The sequence below is a fragment of the Lottia gigantea genome (genome assembly GCF_000327385.1).
Source record: "Lottia gigantea unplaced genomic scaffold LOTGIsca_35, whole genome shotgun sequence".
Taxonomy (NCBI): Eukaryota; Metazoa; Mollusca; class Gastropoda; family Lottiidae; genus Lottia; species Lottia gigantea.
Window position 1 is genome coordinate 2,172,277 of NW_008709190.1, and position 19,006 is coordinate 2,191,282.

The 19,006-nt window shown below is 30.4% G+C and overlaps 1 protein-coding gene across 1 annotated transcript in view; it reads left to right on the forward strand.

The window, feature by feature from the left end:
- Positions 1-736: 736 nt before the first annotated feature.
- The window catches only part of LOTGIDRAFT_216980 (hypothetical protein), a gene marked incomplete at its 3' end in the record, with an annotated part of 60,463 nt that continues 42,193 nt past the window's right edge, over positions 737-19,006 (forward strand). The window contains exons 1-10 of the mRNA XM_009058746.1: positions 737-837; positions 13,470-13,626; positions 14,120-14,197; positions 14,528-14,604; positions 15,090-15,157; positions 16,497-16,610; positions 16,947-17,125; positions 17,580-17,670; positions 17,955-18,115; positions 18,546-18,639. Coding sequence (XP_009056994.1) covers positions 773-837; positions 13,470-13,626; positions 14,120-14,197; positions 14,528-14,604; positions 15,090-15,157; positions 16,497-16,610; positions 16,947-17,125; positions 17,580-17,670; positions 17,955-18,115; positions 18,546-18,639 — 1,084 coding nt within the window. The 5' untranslated portion in view covers positions 737-772. The remainder of the gene's footprint in view (positions 838-13,469; positions 13,627-14,119; positions 14,198-14,527; positions 14,605-15,089; positions 15,158-16,496; positions 16,611-16,946; positions 17,126-17,579; positions 17,671-17,954; positions 18,116-18,545; positions 18,640-19,006) is intronic.

Genomic DNA, 19,006 nt, shown 5'->3' on the forward strand with positions numbered 1-19,006 from the left:
TGTTCATTATTGAAATCTGCTATACGCTACATTTAAAGCAACACGTTTACTATTGTCTGAGCAAAGTAAAAAGTTTTGTGAATTTTGTCCGTTATTTTTATGAGAATTGGAATAACAGCCTCAAAATAATACTGTTAGTCTTAAAATGTCTTAGCTTTGATAAAAATATAAACATGAGCACACATAATTTTGGACTTTTTTGGGGTTTGAAATGAGTTTCTTTTCAATGTGTAAACTTAAAACACTATTGGCCTTGCTGAGACAATAAATGATCTGTTATTGATGAATCTTACCCTGGTCTCAGAAAGGGGAATTATTAAGCAGTAAATGTTCACATCTTACCATCCAAATTGCATCTATATTATCCATGTGTATTCATGATTATCAGCATTTAAATTCTACATTGACAACTTCCTTTTTTCTAGAGACTTCACCATAAGGCCAAGGAAAGTGTCAATCACAAAATTAAAAAGTAGATATTGTCAGTATGGCTATTTTTATATTGACAATGTATGTTAAGTCAAATTATCAATTGATCATGTATTGAGCTTTATTTTAAAGTAAAAATATCTCTGGTAGTGTACTTTTCAAGATTATGTACCTATACAATATTCAAAACCCAAATCAACCAACCCCCACCCCCATAAAAATGCTGATTGTGCGATATCTTTTAATTTGTATTTTCCACATCCTAAGAGATGTTACAGACATACTATAATAATTTGTGATTATAATTTCAGCAATTGATGATGAGCGTCTTACAGCAGATGAAATGGATGAACAGAGGAAGTGTAACATAGCTTATGAATATTTGTGCCATTTACAAGAAGCTAAAATGTAAGTAAGCTTTGAATAAAAGAATTAAGCTGAAAATATATGGTACAATAAGCTATTTTATCAAATTCTGAGAAATAAAGAAAATTCAATTAGAAATCTGTAGAACTGTCATGTCAAATCATCCCGTAAAAAGTAAACCGTCACTCCTTTGATTTTGCTGAAATTTGGTTTCTATACTTATTTGGGCTGAAAAAGATGATATTTCAAATTTAAGCTTCATCGGACAAACTGTTCCTGAGATATGACCAACCCAATTTGAGGAATTTCGGCCAAAATGGGCGTGACCACCATTATTCAAATGACCATAGCTCAGTTACCGATAGGTCAAAATTGCTGAAATAAGTATATCTAGAAAGAGAATTGGACAGGGATTCAGCCCAAATAAGCATATAAACCAAATGTCAGCAAAACCTCATTGGGTTCATCGAATGAACCGTAGGTAGCTCACCCAAATATTTTAAATAAAATTATCCATCTGTCCTATATTGAATCCATTAAAATAATATCAAATGGACTGCAAAAACTGTACTTTACGGTAATGGTACAATTTTTGGTAAAAGTCATATAATGTTGATTTTTCATTTTTCTAATGTGTACCTATTTTTCAAAACAAATTGAAAGCATTGTGTAAATGAAAAGTACTAGTACGGTATATAAGTTAAATTTGATTTGACATAAATGGTTTACATTATCTCCTTAGAGAAGAATACCTATCAAATTCAATACTGCTCACATTTTGATTTCAATTGCAATTGATTTTTGTTGATGATGTTACAGCCTGCCATTTTGTTTTCTTTTATCTTATATAATACATAGTGCACTTGATATTTGAAAATTCCAGTAGCATTCTGTTTAATATCACGGTATAGACATTTTTAGTGTGCAAATCATTAAATGATCACATGATTTTTGGTATACCGGTATATATTATTCAAACTTTGTAAATAAAAACGTTGGCGATATTGACTGATTATAGAGATGATATGTGTGATTAATTGACAGATAATCATGAAATATACATAAATGAGAATCGGAATTATCTCCTAATATGGTTAAAGAGCTATGGACTATATTCATGTCGCAGTGTTACGTCAATGACGATCCAATGGAACAAGGTCAAGGTCAAGAGGCTCGCCCTCTAAAAAAAAAAAATTATTTCACTCTCCTTTTCAAAAGAGATCAGGGTTCACTTTAGTTAAATAGCTTTGTATAAGACGATGAGAGACTGGGCCCTTACCCATGCACTTTTCGCTAGTTTTGTGGATGTGTTGATATTTTTGTAAAACAAAACGAAAAAGTGCTTCGTGCAAACAAGTTGATTGGCCTGTTTAGAAATTGTATGATTCATAAATATTTATTTTTTGACCGTCTCTAATACTAGGTTTACTTGCTAAAGAGAAACATGGTAGAAAATATAATTATGGTTTCAAAAAACTGTGCAAAGAGTTAGAGAACACTAGTTATTCTGACATATCGTGATATGCAGTACATGATGATATATCATTTGAAACAAATTATACCGGTACTAGTTATTTTACAATTGAACGAGCTCAGTTAGGCTATATATTGATTGAACATTAGATGTTCTATGTTTAAAAATGACACGGTCCAATAGAGATGTATTTTATAGAATTATCAATACACAATATATTTAGTTGGATATTTATAATATATTATCAACTGATATTTTATTAGTTATTTGACCTTTAGGTTCTTTGTGAAACACAGCTGGGGAGCCTGACTTGAATAGAATAAAATAAAATAGATTATAAAAAAAGATTGGGTGTTTGTCACTTGACACATTTTCAGCATGTAATCATAAAGTTACTTGTTCATTAATTTCTTTTATGTATTACAAGTATCATATTATGTAAATGGGGTGTCTTATCCACGATCAATATGGAATGCCAAAACGGAAAAAATCCAACATTAAAATCATTTATATCAAAAGTTAAAAATTTGCAACAAGAAATTTATATTATATACCGAAATCTTTCATTAAATACCAAGAAGTTTACATTTTATTCAAGTTCTTGGTATGAGATTTTTTCATGTTGAAATTTTTCCGTTTTGGTGTTCCATATATTCAACTTCCTAAATACTCCACAAAGGAGTTTTTTTGCACTCATATGACCCCAAATATTGGTAGACAAGTTAATCGATCAAACCTTTACTAAATAAAATTAATCAATTGCCACCATTGTTGTACAAAATATGACCAAAAATATCTCATTTCAAGATTAAATAACTTGAATCGAATTTTTTATTCATTTGGGAATTATTTGCACCTGATTTATAATTTTTACCTTTTCAACTTGCCTTTTGCTAGAATATACTTGCAAATGGATAATTATGTAGGAATTTACAATAAACTAAGTTTACTATTTTATATTATAAGCTATAATTCTAGGAGATGAGTCATAGTGTAGTCAAAATATTTGTGTATTAGTGAAAAGAAAAGATTGCAATTAAGATCATGTAAATGTTTGTGTGTAGGCCCTGACAATGAAAGTTTGAATTTAAATGATAAAAGATTTGTGTCAAATTTGAATTTTCCTCATAAAATATAAGTTGATTCAACACCCTACAAACATCTGTTTCAGCTTACTTTCAAACTCTAGTATTTATGAGAAAATAGTATTTTGACCAATGTATTGTTTGGTTGATGATTGGCCTTAATAAATATATAATGCATATAACTAGGAGGACTGAATATCAATTACAAACCTTGTTAAAAAAATTCTTGGGTTATATTTGTGTCTTAGAAGTATATTCTATAGATTTATCGACATAGTCTGTTATGAAATTTGATAATCGACAATCAAAATAATAAATTCATAGTGACCATAATCTATTATTTTACTCAGCCCTAGTACCTTGTCAGCAAAAATTTACATGTTCACTGTGGCCCATGTGCCCCAACTATATCTAATAATGAGACCAAGAACAAATTTTCCCTCATTGCCCAATTATGAGCTGAGAACCAGGTGCAAATTCCACTTATTTTGAATGGACAGATCTATTTGACACATCTGGGTATTCAGATATTTAAAGATACCAGTACTAACTCACCAACTATTTTTTTTCAAAAGTTGAAAATTACTAGTTTAAAGCTAAAAATATTTGGACCATATTAACACGAAAGTGTTAAAATGGTTGAAGTGCCACACATGTTGTAACATGTAACTAAGTGTCGAAGTTTGTCAAGGGATTATCTGAAGTTTGTATTTGTTTACCATTAGTTATTGTTTGAACAATTTTTTTCTGGTGAATTTTAGTCTTGTGACAACTTGTGGCGAGGTTGAAGGTGTCTTACATATTCTGGTGTTTTACTCGTAAGATTGTTTTCTCACCCATTCACAATCACCATTGTTGTCTAGTTCTCATGTTCTTTAGTCTTATTGACGGAATAGTTGACTGTATGATATATCTGTACCAGCTAATATCATATATATACGTATAACCTTTTGTTTCTGAGAACATTGTTTATAAGCTTAAAAGGAAAGTATGTTAAATTTTCATATTTAAAGATGGGTTTCCTTATTTTTTAATGTCAAATTAAGCAAACTATTTGATAAATTGGTGTTTCTAATGAATTAACATGTATTCTTAATCATATCATTATGTTATTATTGCATATGGTTAAGAGATTTAACCAATTATAAATGTCCATGTATATACAGTCTGGATAGACTTTCTTGATTGTCACTCATTGGAATTCTGCTGATAATACTCTTCTTATTTAGCTAATTATGAATTAAATGTGGACAATGTCCATTGGACATGTGAAACAAACTGGTATTTTTCCAAGTCAAAAGAACACCCATATTTTCTATTCATATAAGTATTAGTATTTTCATTTTCATAAATAAGGGAACCCATATTTAGATATATTGCAAATTATATTTAAAAATATTTCTTAAAAATGCTATTTATTTCTATGTATCTACTTGCTCAAGCTGTGTTTATTTAAAAGGGTTAATTAAAAAACGGAATGTACTAATTGTTAATTAAGCAATACCTTGTTAAGCAAATAATACCTTGACATTGTGAACTTGATGGTATGTGATGTAGTAAATAAGTAATACGAAGGTAAATAAGTAAAAAATTATTGATTCTTGTGTACATTTCTTCTACAAACTGAAAGAATGCAATTCTACATTGCTTCTTGATGATCAAAGCAAAGCTAAATATATTATTTCAAAGTCATTTTGGCCAAAAATAATAATTTCTTTCTTTTTTCAAGATTGGAAATAGACTCCACCTTTTGTAAAAATATAGAATTTATACTTGATAAGCTTACTACCTTTAACAAACTCCAAAAGATATTTTATTTCAATTAGTCACTTGACTCTTCAGTTGAGGTGAATAGAAAAGGTCAAACGAATCAGGACACCAATTTGGAAATGGAGTGGACTATAACTGACTATATTTTAGGATCCTTTTTGAGAAATATTTCATCTTATTCAGACTGTATTGAGGTTTCAAAGACCAGTATCAGAAACACCATTTGACGTCTGTAGATTCTGTAATTCAGAGCCATTTGACGTCCGTGGATTCTGTAATTCAGAGCCATTTGACGTCCGTGGATTCTGTAATTCAGAGCCATTTGACGTCTGTGGATTCTGTAATTCATAGCCATTTGACGTCTGGATTTTGTAATTCAGAGTCATTTAACGTCTGTGGATTCTGTAACTCAGAGACATTTGACGTCTGTGGATTCTGTAAGTCAGAGCCATTTGACGTCTGGATTTTGTAATTCAGAGACATTTGACGTCTGTGGATTCTGTAATTCAGAGTCATTTAACGTCTGTGGTTTCTGTAATTCAGAGTCATTTAACGTCTGTGGTTTCTGTAATTCAGAGTCATTTGACGTCTGGATTCTGTAATTCAGAGTCATACGACGTCTGGATTCTGTAATTCGGGGTCATTTAACATCTGTGGTTTCTGTAATTCAGAGTCATTTGATGTCTGGATTCTGTAATTCAGAGTCATACGACGTCTGGATTCTATAATTCGGGGTCATTTAATTATTTTTTTGTATTATTTTGTAATGACTTCAATAAACTGGTATCTTTATCTGACTATCTATTCATTCACATGTTCATACTATCTATTCCTTGTCATAAACACACATTTCCTTGAAGATTAAACAAAATAGAAACTGAGTTGTTGAAAGAAATGAAATTAATGTGTTAAACAGGTCTTTGAAAAGCATGGGAAACAAGTGGAGTCAAAATTGAATGGTTGATTGGTATCTGAACAAAAGTATATATACAAAATTAATACGTAGTTACTGATCCATCTTCACAATGTTAGGTCGACCCTTGTATAAAGACAATTAACAATATAACTGCATGTGTCAAGGTATACAACTGCATGTGTCAAGCATGTGTCAAGGAATGACTGCATTTGTCAAGCATGTGTCAAGGAATATGACTGCATGTGTCAAGCCTGTGTCAAGGTATATGACTGCATGTGTCAAGCTATATGACTGCATATGTCAAGGTATATGACTGCATATGTCGGGTATATGACTGCATGTGTTAAACTTGTGTCAAGGTATACGACTGCATGTGTCAAGATATATGACTGCATGGTTCAAGGTATATGACTGCATGTGTCAAGGACTCTGATCGTACAATCCAATCAAATCATTATATTTGCAAACTTCAGTGATATAAGAAATGAGCCAATGGATGTCAAGGTATTAAACACAGTGCATAATAACTTGACATTGTGAAGATGTTCCTGACCCAGAATATAAAGTAAGGGTTGAGATAGCTTGATTATGAAGTATGATGTTAATAGTTTGTAATATAATTTCAGTGAGTGAAGGAAGTAAATAAGAAATCAATATGTAAAACACCAACAATATATATATAATTAAAACAGCCTAGATATTAACCTAGTTAACAATACAGATCAATACAAACTCACACAGAGATTGAAAATAAATAATTATTAATATTACATGTATTCTTATTAACCTCTTATAACAAATAACATCCTTTTATTGTGAATATTATTAATATTACATGTATTCTTATTAATCTCTTATAACATCCTTATATTGTCATGACAATATGGATTCTTATTAATCTCTTATAATTTATAAGATATATAACATCCTTACATTGTCAATGTTGTAAATATAACATGTATTCTTACATGTTCAACATTATATCATTTCATGTATTCTTATTTAAATTTCTTATAACATATAACATCATTATAATATGAATATTATTAAAATAACATTTATTCTTATTATAACATTCTTATAATGTAAATATAATTGATATAACATGTATTGTTATTATAACATTCTTATAATGTAAATATAATTGATATAACATGTATTGTTATTATAACATTCTTATATTGTGAACATTATTAAAATAACATGTATTCTTATTATAATATAACATTCTTATAATGTGAATATAATTGATATAACATGTATTGTTATTATAACATTCTTATAATGTAAATATAATTGATATAACATGTATTGTTATTATAACATTCTTATAATGTAAATATAATTGATATAACATGTAATGTTATTATAACATTCTTATATTGTGAACATTATTAAAATAACATGTATTCTTATTATAATATAAGATTCTTATAATGTGAATATTATTAAAATAACATGTATTTTTATTAATCTCTTTTAACATATAACATTCTTCAATTGTCAATATTTGATATAACACATGTATTTTTTATTAAACTATAACATATAACATTCTTATATTGTTTTAATTCTTATTAACTAAGTCAAATCGTTACTTCCTTATGATAGTAAAAGTTGTACAGTATTTCCTTTCAAAGAAAACCATATTACTACCAAATCTAACTCTAATATTATAAATAGATAGGGCCATGGTTCACTCTATCCAACCAAGGAGTTGTGTGGGTGTTCATATAAATAAAAAATTTCATCCAAATTTTCAGCTGCAAGTTTGTTGAAATCATGCATCATCATGAATATTTATTACCTCGGTCCCTAATACAAGGTTAACCTCCGAAAATGAAACTTTGTAATAGTTCCTTTCTCCAGACGATATTGGCCTAGCTTATTTTAAGATTCCAAAAGACGTCTTGAAAAAATGATTAAAACAAATAGAATTCCCTTTTTTAAACAAAAAGGGAGCCAAAAATCTTAACAATGTTCAAACTTTTTTTATATATCAACAAAATGGAGAAAACTGACTTAAATTATGATAATCAAGAAATTTATAAAAAAAACTTAAGTAGGCAATGAAGAATATAAATTGATTGTTCAATGATCTGAAACCAAACTATTTTATAATATTTATTCTGTTGACTGTCTATTTATTGTTTTTCCTTGACCTTGTTAATAATTCATCAAGAAAGTTTAAAGGGATTGTAAAGAGGTTTTTTAAAAAATTTTATGTGTATCGGGAACACTTACAACACGTCTGATTGAAAATTGGAATGGTGTAAATTGATGCTATCAGTGTCCTCCATACACATAAAAAAAATTATCAAATCTATTTGCAACCCCTTTAAGATTTGAAGCCAATTGCTATTGTTATCCCAGCTGTTTTGTAATCAAAGGTTTCAAAACTTTACAGCTCTTTATAGTGATTTTTAGAGCCAGTGGAACCATTCTGATTTCCAGTCTGTTATTCTAATTTATGGCACTGGACTAGATCATGACATAACTATCTTATAGTTACATCACATGATTGCTGCTTTTACACCAGGCACTACCAGGCCATTTACTGGTACCTTACAATAACATCAATTAGTCTAAGAATGGTTCTTATTGTTTGTAACTTTCTTAAAGATAAGGACAAAAGTATCATCGTGGAAATGTTGCAAGTTATTTATTGAAGGAATTGTTATCCATATAATAGTGTCTAGTTATTCATACCCCAGTTACTAAATGTCACTCAAGGAAGTTTCTTTAAGAACTTGTTGTAAGCTGCATGTAAAGAGAATAATGCTGAGGTTTCAAGATCAGATAATATTTGTAATACACATTTCACTGTGGCTAATAGTCAAGCTAATCCCTGAAATTATGTCCCAATGAAATAAATAATAGAAGTACTGTCATTGTCTTGAGATATTATTAATGTGTTATAGATCTAAAGGGATTAGCAAACAAAGCTTTGCATATTAATGGAGAATATTAATCTGGTAATAAAGAAATTTGGTGTCCACGAAAAAAAATAATTGCATTACATTAAATTTGTTTAATATGCAGAGTAATTTTATAATAATTACTCATACAAAATGTCTGAATTTAAAGAGATTGTAAAGAGATTTTCTAAAATTTTTATGTGTATTGCGGACACTGATAGCATCAATTTGCACCATTCTAATTTTCAGTCGCATGTCTGCAGTTTCTGCAATGCAACTAAAACTAAGCGTTTATGTTTCTGTGTCACTAATCGCTAAGCCCTCAAATGATAATGCATATTTTCCGAATAGTGACGTCATCAAACACGCAGTTAAAAAGAAGAATAACGGGAACCACAGACTAAAAAATTAAAATGTCACAAATTCTATCAGTGTCCCCGATACACACATACCAAATTTAGAAAACTTCTTTACAATCCCTTTAAATAAAAAAAGATGTGTGGGCGTAACCATCTTAAATACTCAATTAATGACAAATTCTTTTTTTACTACACCTACAGATTTCATTTTCACTTTACCCTTGAATAGGTGTAAAATTATTTGGGGTTTTACTTGTGTAAATAGTGTCTATTAATGTAATAGTAGTTGGTGGTTTGAATCGGATGACTCAAACAGTTTCCCTCAAGCTCATTCAACTATTTATTGTAGTCGAGTAGTTTATCAATACTCTTATAATTATACAGTAGGATATGAGGCAGTATTTGTCTAGAATGATCTAGATATTTATATAGTAAATTAAAACAATCTTTCCCATCTTAACTTTCGTGGTATCTTTCATCTTGGCGTTTTTTTCCTGCTTTATATCTAAATCATGTTCGATTATTTCCCAGCCTTATTAACTCTTTTGAACACTGAGTAAATTAAACGAAAACATCATATACCCAGTATTCCAAGTAATATGATGAACGCTGAGTAAATGAAACGAAAACATCATATGCCCAGTATTCCAAGTAATATGATGAACACTGAGTAAATGAAATGAAAACATCATATACCCAGTATTCCAAGTAATATGATGAACACTGAGTAGATGAAACGAAAACATCATATACCCAGTATTCCAAGTAATATGATGAACACTGAGTAAATGAAATGAAAACACCATATACCCAGTATTCCAAGTAATATGATGAACACTGAGTATACCATATTCCAAGTAATATGATGAACACTGAGTAAATGAAACGAAAACATCATATACCCAGTATTCCAAATAATATGATGAACACTGAGTAAACCAGTATTCCAAATGATATGATGAACACTGAGTAAATGAAACGAAAACATCGCATCATATCATGTTTATATTGTGTGATGTGATTATGTAATGATGGTTTCAGGAGCCAGTAATGTGCTGGATAATGTAGATTTTTATATATAAGCTTACATTGTATATATTTCAATTGCTAAGGCACTCTTTTAGAAAAAATTCTTTGAGCACTGAATGTAAATAAAAAAGGTTCATATATCCAGAACTCCGAGCGTAGGTCATCAATAAAATGTGACGTCAGCTGATAATGGCCGCTGCTTAGATATTATATCATGTTATTATGTAGCAGACGTCTTCACAATGTCCAGCTATTACAAACTTCATTTTATTTCTGGACTGCAAAAGCCACCTTTCTTTTATATGAAGGTTTGTCAAGGCAGCAATTTGAATGGCTGTATTTTCTAGCATACAATCCAATCAAATCACTGCATTCTGTGATACAAAAATGGTGAATATTGCAGTCAAGGTAAGAGACGAAGTTCTTAATCCCTTGTCAATGTGTGTTAGGTAGATCAGCCACATGTGTAGAAAATTAGACTTAAACAAATTTGGTCATCAAATGCCTCATGACATAATGTTATAATTCTACTATTGCCTTGAAAATGTTAAATATTATTCAAAGATTATTGACCTTACTAATTTCATATATTAACAAAAATGTAAAAATTTTATGGTGACAAATATTTGCTATAGGAAAACAAAAAATACTTAAAAATTGAATTTTAGTTTTTCACTAAAATGACAAGAAAATTTATACTGTGTCATTTGACATGTTATTTATGAATATACATGCATTTATGCGTAAATATATTAAATTATACCTCACTTGCTATATATTATAGAAAGTTATACTGACAATTGTCAGATATGTCGTGTCTGTGACCTCATTCATGTTAAATTTATTCTGTTATTTGTCTAGGATTTGAATAACTATGTCACATTGCTACGGATTCAAATGTAATGAATTAGTTATAATGACATTCAATGACGATTAATACATGTAATTTTTTTTATTTTCCCCGATTGATCGATTGATTGATTGATTTGAGAAGATAAACCTACACAACATGTGTTATTGGACTTCAGGCTATGTGAAATAGGTTTACGCCTGCCTATATGGATATTGAAGGTATCCATTAAAAAATAAATTGGATTTAAATGTCTAAATGGATTGCTTTTGAATATATTTGTACTTCCAAGTGAGAAATGGGCACAAGATCTTGGGGGTTGGTGTAAGAGTTTGGTGATCTTGAATCTCCTGATCTTTCCTCATTACCCCTGTTAAACCAGTTGTAAATGAGAATGGATAATCCTTAAAATGTCAATGCCAACTTGCCAAGAGGCTTGGTCAAAAACCAGCTGGAAGAATGAATCCTCAAAATCCCAACTTGTTTAAAATTGTTATCCTCTAAACGAATCCTTTTTTCTTTTTTTTTTTTTTTTTTTTTCCTCGAATTCTCAATTTTATTGTGGCAGAACACATGATCTAGCCTTTAAAAGCTCACAGGTTAATATGAACATTATATTTTGAAAAGAACTTGTGTGTCTAGTCAATATCTACTGCTTATTTTATGCAGAAATCTGTTTCCAGCTAATTATCATGTTAATCATGCAACAGATATAGATATGGTAAATGAATAATCAATATTAAAGAGACAGATGCGTCATTTTTGTGACCAATCGTACCTTAGTCTCAGAGCTAAGCCAATCAGTAATAGTGTTCACAGCTCAAAATTTGAATCTCAAAATCCATGTGTGTCCAGAATTATCTGCGTTTGAATGTTAAAATGACGACTCATTTTAAGATACTCTGTGATATATAGGAAAGACATAAAAATAGAAATAGTGAGTAAAAATCCTAGTTTGAAGTATTTTTAAAGGAATTGTATGCAATTTTCTTTCGCTTCTAGTATTCTGAAGACTATTTACATATATTCAAGTCTCAAATCAACCCCCCAAAATGGCCCAACTGTCCCTTTAATACTACCATGTACAGATAATATACAGTACACAATAATAACAAAGTCTATATCGACAGAAATCAATTTATTTCATGAATATTAAATCTACTCTCTACACAGTAAACACAATTAATTTGTTATTCTCATATTATCTGATTAAAAACACTCACTAAATGTAATAATAACTAGATTAAACTTACTGCAGTTAGACTGATCTGTATTTATAACAATAATCAGACCAGAATCTATAAGAACATATAAAGGTTACTGCCTATTATTATAATCTGATACTCTGTCCAGAATCTATAACAAGATTAAAGGTCACTCACCAACTATTATCTATTTTCACAGGCTCATTTGTTTTGTCACATGATAAATCAGTGTTTTTTTCCCACAACGATAACCAGATCTTCATTCAATCCTTATTTAACCAAATATAGATCAGTCCAACAGTTAAAAAAATTTAAGTCTCAACTCTGTCCAGAGTCTATTACAAGATCATAAGATCACTGCATTTTGATCTATTGATTAATAAGATTGAAGTCTCTGTCTCTATTACAAGATTGAAGTCACTGTCCAATATCTATAACAAGATAAAGATCATTGCCAATTATCTATATAACAAGATTGAAGTCATTGTCCAAATCAATAACGTGATAAAAATTTATAACATATAAAGCTCAGTATCAATTGTCTATGACAAGATAGAAGTCACTGTCCAGAATCTATGATAGATAAAGCTCTGTGCTTATTATCTATAGCAAGATAGAAGTCACCACCAGAATGTATGATAGATAAAGCTCAGTATCAATTTTCTATAAGATAGAGGTCACCGCCAGAATCTATGATAGATAAAGCTCAATATCAATTATCTATAACAAGATAGAAGTCACTGACCAGACTCTATAATAAAAAAAGCTCAGTATCAATTATCTATAACAAGATAGAAGTCACTGACCAGAATCTATAATAAAAAAAGCTCAGTATCAATTATCTATAACAAGATAGAAGTCACTGACCAGACTCTATAATAAAAAAAGCTCAGTATCAATTATCTATAACAAGATAGAAGTCACCCCCAGAATCTATAATAGATAAAGCTCAGTGCCAATTATCTATAACAAGATTATGGTCACTGCTTATTGTCTATTACAAGATTGAAGTCTTATAATGACAGTTAGTTGAACATATATTTATTAAACACATATTTTATTTTGCAGATGGATTCAAGCATGTATAAACGAAGAACTACCTCCCACTACAGAACTGGAGGAGGGTCTTATGAATGGTGTCTACCTTGCCAAATTAGGACATTTTTTCGCTCCACAAAAAGTCAAATTAAAGAAAATATATGACAAAGAACAAACAAGATACAAGGTATGCGAAAAAGTTAATTTCTTTTTGGTTAAGGACATGATTTGGAGCGTCCAAGCACAGATTTCTGTGACTTTTTGCATCCACGTTAGTTGCCATTGGTCAAGAAAATATTACGCCTTAATCTGAAGCTGTGAAGAGCATGCCTGTCTTCTATATTAAACCCTTAATACTTTAATGGATTCTACCATGCATATGCTATGCCCATCAATATGATACACTGTTAAATTTGTTCAGATTAGTTCATTTTCTAAATCATGAGTGTTTTTTTTTTGCCACTCAAATTATCATCAAATTTGTGAGGTTCTATAGCACAGTCTGTCAGAGGGTTGGTTCTTTACATGACGTCATTTGCCTGGTAACTGGAAAAGATCAATGCCAAAAGGTTTGGCCAAGCACCAGCTGGTAGAAAGGATCCTTAACTGTGACCTAAGTGGTTATCTTTTTCTTTCTTTTCATCAACATTACCTTAAATCTTGAATTCTTTTGTTTTCAGGCAACAGGGCTTCATTTTCGACACACAGACAATATAAATCATTGGTTTGTTGCTATGGAAGAAGTTGGTTTACCCAAAGTAAGAGTCCAATTATTTTACTGAAAATACATTTTGGCCTGTTGTGTCTAAATACAATCAGTGGCCTATGTTTCAGGTTTCAAACAATATCCAGTGAAGCATGGATAAAGTGTCTTAACTTTTGGGTGTGACAGGAAATGTCCCGGGGTGCCACTGGCTTTGAAAGGTCCTTGAAAAATTGAAATAGAAACAGTGTAGACAGACCGTTGTGATATCCTGGCAAAATTTCCCTCATTGCACATGACATGGGGTTGTTTACTTCCATAAATGGAATTAGATGCAGAAAGGTAGAATTTTAAACTCATTTCATTCTATATTTCTGTTTAACAGATATTCTATCCAGAAACAACAGATATATATGATAGAAAGAATATGCCCAGAGCTATATACTGTATTCATGCTTTAAGGTAAGAGTTATTAACCTTTATTGTTCACAACGCTAGGTCATGGAAGAGAACAGTGTTTCTAACACACTGAACTGACTCTTCCACCTGCTAGGTGAAGGTCAAGCACACTCCTTTTCATAACCTGACTTTCTGAAGACTTATTAACTTTCATGGCTATATTAATAGTTACATGATAGATACCTGGCTAGCTGTTTCCAAGTGATATTAAAGCACTTGATCAGTAATCTGCCATTGATAATGGATCTCAATATGGTAATCGATACCCAGCCCTACAGGAGTACAAAGTTGGTGTTGTTTTCTTTTTGGATATTTCAAATTTGTAATTCTGAAACTCTAAGTTTTATGTAGTCATTAATTGTGATACAAGTATTGAAAAAATTTTGTTTTATTGTAGAGTGAAATTAGGGAGCCTATTTTTTTATAAGTTTCCAATAATTTGTATGTCTTGTTATGTGTATAAAATTTATATTTTTTGTTCATTCCAGTTTGTATTTATTTAAATTGGGGCTGGCTCCCCAGATTCAAGATTTATATGGAAAAATTAATTTTACAGGTTTGTTTCTTACTTCTTTACTTGTACTCACACCACACTTTTTAAAAAGTCTCTGGCCAAACTCAGTTTGACCAAAGCTAATCAGTAATAGTGTTGAAATTTGAACCTTCAAATCTATGGTGTGTCCAGAGTTATTCGCGTTAAAGTTAAAATAATCACTTTTCTTTTCTTTTCTTGAGGCTACGCCATATAGAAAAGACATCTGTAATATAGAAAAATAAAGTGAAATTTCTAGTTTGACGTATATTTGAAGGAATTATGGTATTTTCGTACATTTCTAGTATTTCTGAAGACTATTTACATTTATTCAAGGCCTTAATCAACCTCCAAAATGGCATACTATGGGTCCATGGCCTTTAAATTCTTCTTATAGCTGTCAAATTTTAATACTGTCAAATAGTATAAAGCCCCCTTTTCTTATACATTATAGATATAAAATACATAATTTGAAAAAAACAGATTTAATTTTGAATTTTAATTCTGTGAACTGCTTAAAACAGCAGAAATTAGGCTCAAACAGGGGATAAAGGATATATTAAGACAACCTATCTGTTACTGAGAGAAATATCTGATACTTATATAATATTATATAACTATATGTTACAGAGTTATAATACATCATTATAATAGACATCCTAATCTTATATTATCATTGTGTATATATGACATATGTCAATTAAATATAACATTAGAAAGTGACATGTTTATATGTCAACTTACTTTATATTATAAGGATTGTCAAGATGTTTTCTGAACTTTCTATAGCATTTTATAACCTCACTTTTGAAAAACATTTTGTTGTAGTGGAATAGCAGGAACCACAGACATCTAATTGAATATTAGTATAGTGTATAATTATGCTATCAGTGTCCATAGTACATATATAAGTTTTGACAACCTTTTACTTACACTCAATACCAAAAATACTCTATCAAAATTACTCTGCAAAAAAAGGATTAATAATTGACACATTTATAGAGAGGCCTCAGATATAAAATTTGCCAATACAAAAGTGAACAACTAAACAAAAAATTATCTGAGAAATTTGAGCTCTGCAATCACAAGAAATATATCAAATCCAGAATTCCTAATTCTTATAGTAAGAAAATCTTTTATTTGATTGGTTAAATATTACATAACTTAGAACATGAGATACATTACAATTTGTCAGATCATGTATGACAAATGGAATCACCCACAGAATATCTAGAGCTCGTTGAAAGAACAAAAAATAACATAAACGCTGGTATTGAAAAATCAGTTAATTTTCATTACATTTTAATTTTCTGCGTTCCACACTTCTGGCCTAATGGAATTTTTTTTGTTTTTTTATTAACAGATGAAGAAATTAGTGCAATGAGAAAAGAATTAGATAAATATGGTATTCAGATGCCAGCGTTTGGTAAAATTGGTGGTATTCTAGCCAATGAAATGACTGTAGATGATGCAGCTTGTAAGTTTGCTTCTTGTCGAAAAGGTTTTACAAAAAATACCTACTTCCATCGCTATTCAATCTTTTATTTGGTAATGCACTATTGTACCTTTCTTGAAAACCTTCATACACGCTACGATATGCAACTTAAATGGCTTGGAATGTTTCAACAGAGATTTATCAACATTTAAGAAGTCTGCTAAAGGTCCAATAAACTGGTACAGCCTAAATCTCAAAGTATTGAGATTTGGCGAGATATAGTCTTTTTAGCGTTGACCATCAGGATCCAAATGACACTATTGTAGTGTACTCCTTCGTGAAATAATTGAGTTTTGTATAATTTGTTATATATTTCAGTACATGCAGCTATAATTGCTATTAATGAAGCTATAGAAAATGAGAACAGTAAAGAAACTTATAACGCCCTACAGAATCCATCAGCCATGTTGGTCAACATCAATCTGGAGGCAGCTGATAATTACCAAACTCTTCTATTTCAAGCTAAACATACTAAAGCTGAAAATGCCAGAAACAAGGTATGTAAAGTGTCTGTTTCATTTCTTGGTTTTGGTTTTTGTCAGAAAATGTGGGACTTCGAATAGGTCTTTTAGGCCTTGGTAGGTTCATCAGGAACATTGCTATCTTCTGTTTGCAAAATTCTGATGATTTTCCATTCAAGGTCTGTGATGGCCTGGGTACGGTATTTGCGAAGGTTATGCAACAATTTAGTCAAATTTTGAATTGAAGTTCACCTATGCTCTGTTAATGCTGTTCTGAGAATTCACAAAGTGGTAGAAAACAAAGGGGTAGAAAACTATCATGTCCAACTAGCTTGTAGATTGTGATATGGCATCAGTCAGTCACCGTTGATCTAACTAACTTAGCAGATTTTAACCAATCCAACATGGCCGCTGAAATGTATAGAGAACAGTATTTGGCACAACCATGTCTCCCTGTGGTCAGATTGTAAATATTGAACTTCTGTTTTAGAGTATGGATGCTGATAGAGTTTTAGAACAAGATATTTATGATGAAATTTTAACACAGGCAGAAATTCAGGGAAATCTTAACAAAGTCAACAGTAAGTAGATTTAATGATAATAATTTTGATTTTGAAGTTGTGATAATTCAAGACATCTTTACATAATAGAGAACACAAGTTTTATGTCTTTGAAACAAAGTATGTAATAAACTTAGAAGTAGTATATCCATACAACTTGTGTTTCTAATGTTTTGCAAAGATGTGATGTGATACATCACATGAACTTGGTTTTATACCTTGATTTTTCATGTCACTAATTTGAATCTTACTGTCATTAAGATCCATCTTGCAAGCTCTTTTATTGCTCTTCATTTTTTTTTTAGCCAGTCGAGCGTTAGATGATTTAAATGATGCCTTATTAAAAGGTGATAGACAAACAATTTTAGGAGCTTTAAAATCATCACATCTTGGTTTGAAAAACATTAATGATGAAAATCTCGATTTTTATATTGAAAAATTACATCAACTTAGAGAAAATAAAAAGGTAAGTCTTTCAAATTTTTAAGCATCCTTAAACTCACCAAGATTAAATCCGAAATTTAAGAAATACACTAGGCTATTGGATATTAAACCTTAAATTCAATTTTAGTGATTGACCAATCAGATGGCTGGAACATTTAAATCATCGTAAGTTTTCAAGGATAAGGGCCCTATTCTTTTTTTCTGAGCTGCCATGATAGTTGGAAATTGAAATGAATTGATTTCTTAGCAAAATTACCCTCATTGCCCACTGTATATCCAATCTTTCTTACCAGATAATTGGAGTAAGATGTGTGACTTACATTTAATGCTATGCCTTTATAAGTTTGTGTCCAAGAAGGAAAATCTTCTTTTGATTTAGTAATAAGTGTAAGATGCTTCTATACTTTCACTTGCAATATCCTGAGAATTATTTATTGTTGATGTTTGTTTAGAATAATAATAATTTAGAAGAAACAACACTGGATAAAGAAGAATTACAACAAGCTATAGATCAAGCTAACCTGGAGGCAGATTCTGAATATCAGAGTAGGTCCTATTTTCTAATTTTATTTCATCTGAATTTTTTTCTATTTGAAAGTTGATTTGCTTTATGCAATGGAAGGGAGACAATTTACTTTGGCATAAAAACTAAGGAATGCTGTCAAAAATGCTTTTAAAGTAAGCTCAATGTTTTTTTAAATGTCCATAACAGATGTTTTCTTACATTTTTGGAAACTGAAGTGTCTTTGAAAACATTTTTTGAATTCTTACTTTTGTCATTAGCCTTATGTTCAAGTTTGGAAAGTTAACCCTGAGTACTCAATCTAGCTGGCCTGATGTGGTTATTGTATCCAAAGCGTAGATCATCAGTATCAAATAAGCTCATAAGTGAATGAGTATTTTTGTTTTCTAA